The 6,000-nt window shown below is 29.3% G+C and overlaps 2 protein-coding genes across 2 annotated transcripts; both read left to right on the top strand.

Moving 5' to 3' along the window:
• Positions 1-1,883: 1,883 nt before the first annotated feature.
• On the top strand, positions 1,884-2,456 carry LOC130495452 (putative invertase inhibitor). Its single transcript, XM_056986832.1, has one exon. It carries the CDS (start codon positions 1,884-1,886, stop codon positions 2,454-2,456), a length of 573 nt encoding a protein of 190 aa, XP_056842812.1.
• Positions 2,457-3,844: 1,388 nt separating this feature from the next.
• LOC130503524 (uncharacterized) lies at positions 3,845-4,535 on the top strand. The gene has a single exon (XM_056998160.1). It carries the CDS (start codon positions 3,878-3,880, stop codon positions 4,406-4,408), a length of 531 nt encoding a protein of 176 aa, XP_056854140.1. The 5' UTR covers positions 3,845-3,877; the 3' UTR covers positions 4,409-4,535.
• The last annotated feature ends 1,465 nt before the right edge of the window (positions 4,536-6,000 follow it).

Raw genomic sequence — 6,000 nt, 5'->3', positions numbered from 1 at the left:
AACCGTATGTGGCCTACTATTTTGATAAAATTTTAGGGCCTAGTTTTTTCATTTGTATTACTTATAAATATAGAAATTTGTTATGTATATTGATGTATATTGTCTATAAATAAGGAAGGTGGTGGGCCGTGGACATTTTTTATATTATTAAACATGAGTAAATTGAAAGATAAGAAAAAATGGAAAAATATTATGATGACAACAAAAAAGAAAAATAACTGATTTAGAATAGTTTTCTTCTTGGTTACTCAAAAAAAAAAGAATAGTTATCTTCTAAGTTGAATTTTTTTCTTAGCAAACATTCTTTTACGCTTCTAGTAATGTTTACAATTCTGGTTTCAGTTGTTTCAGCCGAAAGAAACTTTTCGAAGCTGAAGTTGATTAAGTCTTATTTACGGTCAACTATTTCACAAAAATTGAATAGTTTAGCTATATTGTCGATTGAAAAGGATATGATCAAGAGCCTTAATTACGAGAATCAGATGGATAATTTTATAGGAAAAAAATACAAGAAAATCTATATTTAAGAACTGATAATTTTTATTAGTTTTGAAGATATCGTATTTTTTTTATTATAGACTTGAGCTTTTTATTGACAGATTTTTTATATATTTTCTAAGGGTCTCAGTTTTGTATTTCGTAGTGGACCATGAATATCTCAGGACCGGCACTGCCAACATGTTACTAACTCGCTATGAACATATTCCATGAGAGTGAAATATGAAATAAGTTGGCTTAAAACATTTCTTACTTTATACTTCGTTTCATTCAATTTTTTTCTGACGCTGATTCATTATCATATTACAATTATGATATGAGAAAGATTACATAGACGATTCGACAACCGACAATACTATATGTCTAACGAGATCTATGCCTAACTGCATCCCTTGAGCCGTCCTATGAAGATCCACGTCTGACCAGATTAATTTGCACCATATTGTAGATCTCTTGTAAGCCTTTCTTCCGTAATCTGCATAATTGTTCAATAAACCGCTTTCTCTGGGACTTGAAACCTGGATTTATCTGCAAGAAACTGCATAGTATGGGGTTCGAACCCCAAACTTGGGTGTAGAATCCTTTAAACCATAACCACTAGGCTACGGTGCTTCCACTCGTTTCATTCAATTTTAGAAGAATAAAATGAAATATGATTGGAAATACCTTAATTGTTACAAATCAAAATATTGATCTGAGTTCCACATCATCTTCTGATTTTTTTCATCCTTTTCATTTAAGTGATTGCCAAGTGCTTTAAAAGTACCACAGGAAAATTTTACAGCTAAATTTGTTTCTAAAATACAAATGTTTTCTAATAATGTTTTAGGAATATTTTTCAAAAACTGGAGATTTTTTTTCCTTTTATTTTTTATTTTTTATTTTTTTTACTTTTTCTTTTTACCTTTTTAATTTTTTAATTTTTGTTTTTTAAGTAAAATACCTAAAGCACTTATATCTTAGATTTTACAAAATTTATAAGTAAAAATTAAATCACTTGCAATCTGCATAAAAATTATATAACTACAAAAAAAAAATCTATTAACATTAATTTTATAGCAACATAAATACAGCTCATTCCAATCAAACACATAAAACAAAAAAAATATATATAATGATTATATTAGTAAATGAAACCATAAACTATATCCAAAAGATAACCAATCTTAGCAAATAAGAATAAATCAAAAAGATTAAATTTTCCTACACGTAGTTGGCCATTAATTTTGGAATATTAATTAACAAAGTAAGACATAAGTCCTCAAGCTTACACAAGTATTTATACATGTTCATTTCTTGGACCTGATGCATGCAACACAGTTCAAAGTATGAAACTCCCGTGCAGCTCCATGACCCTTCTTGCTCTCTATATTTTTATCCATCACATGGAAGCAGTCGAAGTCCATGGACCGACACAAGAACTAATCGATAGTATATGCACTAAAACCGGAGATTACGAACTATGCAAAGAGATCATTCACAAACATTTAGAGACAAAAACAGCGAATCTCTTAGATCTCACATATCTCATATTCCGCATCGCTATTGAACACGCCAGTGATACATATATTTTCATCGGTAACATCTTGCGTGAACATCCTGATCCTGAGGAAACGACTGGTCTGAACACTTGTTTAACGGTTTACACTGACGAAACCAGTACTTTCTTGAAAGTACGCCACGACTTTTGTCGGGAAGAGTATGAACGTATGATCATAGACATTTTATCCGCAAGAAATATATTGAAAAGATGTAGGACCGATTTTCCGATTCCTCTGAACAAGAAGAAGCTTTTGATAGAGAAGAGCAGAGTGATGAAAATCTTGATCACCATGTCTGCGGTTTCAGGGTATATGGTGAAAAATGGAAATGCTTATTTGCTTAGTTCAGTTGTTACGGGCCCTTGCTTTTTCAATGATGTAGATAAAGTAACTAGTATACTAATAAGCAGTTTGTAACAGGAAAGAAATCCAATATAACATTTGGAAGATTTGGATTACTTTGGTTTTAATAAGTTTTAGATTACTGGTTATAATAAAAATAAGGGTAATTCTCACAAATAAACAATTTTTAACTTTTTTTCACAAAAAAGATCCTAAAGAGGAAAATGACCAAAAATGTTTCATTTAATAGGTAAAAAATCCATAATACTTTAGATATATAAATACAAAAAAAAGTGAAAATATGTTTTATAGTTTCAGTAATATGTTTTCAAATCCAAAATTTTCTATAATTTTTTCTTAAAAATTTATTTTGTAATTCGAAAATGGTTTTTGAAACTATTTTTCAAATTTAATTTTTAATATTTATTTTTATTCTATAAAATATTAAGTCTTAATCTCAAGTTTTCACCCCTTAACTCTAAACCCTAAGATTTAGACTAGTTAACCAAGAAGTATAAATGTATATTCAACTTTTTAATGAAACATTTTGATCATTATATTTGTGACAAAAACTTTTTATACTATTCTAGTGTATTTTCTAAAAATAATCTTATTTTAAACCATGAGATTTGGATTTATATATTTTATCAAGAAACTCCACAAAACACTATAAATTGTAACAAAACTATTAAAATTCACTACTTTGTTTTAAATAACATTAGTCTTTATAGCAAATTTTAAAATCATTGTTCAATAACACAGTTTTTTTAAAAAAAATATTATAATTAAATAATATATGATACATAACTTTAGTACAAATCACTCTAAAAAGCAGCATTCACTTTTTCTAGCTTTTAATTAACAATAATCGTTCCAAACAAAATAAATTATAATTGTTTATTAACTTTCATCTCAAAACTTTTTACCAATGCATATAATGGTTTTCATATTATAGTAAATAGTGTGTGTGTTTTTACTCTTTACTTTTTATTGCTGCTCCAGGATTCCTAATGTCACTCGAATAAACAATAAGTAAAAAAAGCTTACCATTTTACCCAAAAAAAAGTAAAAGCTTACCTAAGTTAGATTCCATGCAAGACTTTGAACTTCAATCTGCAAGCATTTACGTAGTCAAACAAAATCTTCTTCAGTTTGGTATTCTTTTGTGTGTTGTTTTACCATACATCAAGACATTGACTGAATTTTCTTCTTGTACAGTCTATATATTGCTCCATTAATATATGTACATATTGATGGGGCTGCATTGATGCCATTTTACAGAAAAGGTTATTAAACATGGAATCACTTTTGAAAAATGACAAAACGCACATTTAAAAGCTAAACAAATGCTCACACGGAATATATGCACCCACAAATGTTTTTGACCATTGACTGATTAATTAATGAGTTCATCAATATGCCTAATTTTAAAAGATAAATTTGTCAACGAGTTCATTCTCAAATGACCACAGATCACTCACAAACAAAAAAAACGAATGAAAATGTATCGCATTCTGTTGGTACTTTTGGTGATTACACTCGCTTACTCCTTCGCAGAAGCTCTACTCGATAACAATACTCAACAAAGAGTTGACGCAATATGCAAACAGACAATAGACACCAAATTCTGCCAGGGGGTCTTTGCCAAGAAGCTGGCTACGTCTTCCCCAAGCAATAAAGATCTCCTGAACGTGACAGTGACAGAAGCTGAAACATTCTCGGCCAAGACTTATTTCTTCATCAGCACACTCCTTAGAGATGCTGGAGACGAGAGGTCCGGTCTGCAAAAGTGTGCCGAAGCTTACGAAATTGTAAACACTGCGTTCACGGAGGTTGTATCTTTCTTCAATCAAGGACTATACGGTGAGATCCTAAAACTCACGGGTAAAGTTTCTTATGGTGTTGGTATATGTAAGACAGATTTTAATGTGCCCGGTTATCATATCAATCCGATGATTGAGAAAAATAGAGAAACAAAGGTCTTAGTGGCCATGGAACAGATCATTGGTCATATGATTTCTTCCTAATCTAATTGTTAAAGCTTTGATAATGTAAACAAATGTTTTCAGAAATATTATAAATAATGTAGTACTAAATCATGATCCGCCCGACTGGGCGGGGTTATATTTTTATAATATATATAACTATTTCTAAACTTGCAATCTAATGATTTGAATTTTAATTATATAGATGTATACTGTTTAATATTTTGTGGAAACTATCACGCAAAGAATATTCATAAGATTTACAATGTAGGCGAATTTAGGTAAATTAGTTATGATACTTGAGAATATTCTATATATAATATGCATAAGATTTACATTTTAAGAGAAAAAGGTAAATTAGTGATCTCATCTTCGATTTTTCTTTTTTAGTAACAAATTTTTAAAACTATTAATATACTTTATTGGAAAAGGAATGTGAAAATATAATATTGAATTAAGTAAGTAAGATTCACTAAATTTAAGTGAGTTATTAAGATGAAGATATTTGTGAGAGATGCATGAGTAGATTTTGTAAAGTAGTTAAGTAATATATTTGGTATCATTAATTCAAACTTGGGGACCAATTCACGTGATATAGAAGTTCATAACGTAATATGAATCTGGTTTAATAGATCTTGATATTCTGTTTACGGTTTGATAATCAATAATATACTAAGAAAACTATATTAAGAATTTATTCAAAAAAAAAGGTTGACATGCCATCTATATAATTACGGTTAGACTGCAATGATGATAAAATAATTTGATCTAAGACGATATGTATAAAAAGTAAACTTGAATTGATATGAAGTTCTTAAGATATGTCATTTTCTACTTGATATGTTGACATGTAATCTCAGTTTTCTACGTCAGCTTTTATGATCAAATTGATATGAAGCTCTGTTATGAACCTCTTCTTTTTTAGGGACGACGAAATAGGAGACTTAGAAATCAAAGATTTTGTTTTTAGGGAACACAAACGATCGCATATATTTAGAAATAAATGTGTGATGTTTATTTATTAAAATGAGTAATAATAATAATTAGAGATGCTATCTATGTATCCAATCAAATATATTTTTTTCTTATCCATGTTGCCAAACATTTGATTTTCGTACTTCAGCTTTAATAGTATAGATTAAGCTTCTTAATTACAAATATCTACTCGCATACATGTTTGCAGTTTGATAAATGGTACGTAGTAAAATATAGTTTTTGCCATAAGTGATTAATCTTATTTTTTGCTTAGCGTCTGATCATATTACTGGTTGATTTCCACGCCTGCTCAAGCATATGGTTTTGCTTTCTAGCAGGTATCTCGAATCATTATCAAATTTATAGTTTTTGCCATAAGTGATTTACCTTATTTATGCGACATGCTGTAAGATTATATTTTTTTTATTTTTGGTCAAAGGTTTTATCTTTTTTTTTTTAAACGGACTTATCGTCAAATCCAAAATCAACCGGTCAGGAATCTTAAATATGCTTTATTACAAAAAATGGTATGGATATCCAGTTTAGTTGACTCAGCTCATATTTGTATGATGAAGAAGCATCACGGTTTAAGGCGAGATATATAGGCATCCCGGCACCGTTGCCATTAAACCCATTAAAGGACTTTTATATTTAATTTA

This window comes from Raphanus sativus, chromosome 1 (genome assembly GCF_000801105.2).
Source record: "Raphanus sativus cultivar WK10039 chromosome 1, ASM80110v3, whole genome shotgun sequence".
NCBI classification, from domain to species: Eukaryota; Viridiplantae; Streptophyta; class Magnoliopsida; order Brassicales; family Brassicaceae; genus Raphanus; species Raphanus sativus.
This window is presented reverse-complemented; position numbering and strand designations above follow the sequence as displayed.

What these genes read in the sequence shown, in the direction of transcription:
- LOC130495452 (XM_056986832.1), top strand. Translation starts at nt 1,884, where the DNA reads ATGGAAGCAGTCGAAGTCCATGGACCGACACAAGAACTAATCGATAGT.
- LOC130503524 (XM_056998160.1), top strand. Translation starts at nt 3,878, where the DNA reads ATGAAAATGTATCGCATTCTGTTGGTACTTTTGGTGATTACACTCGCT.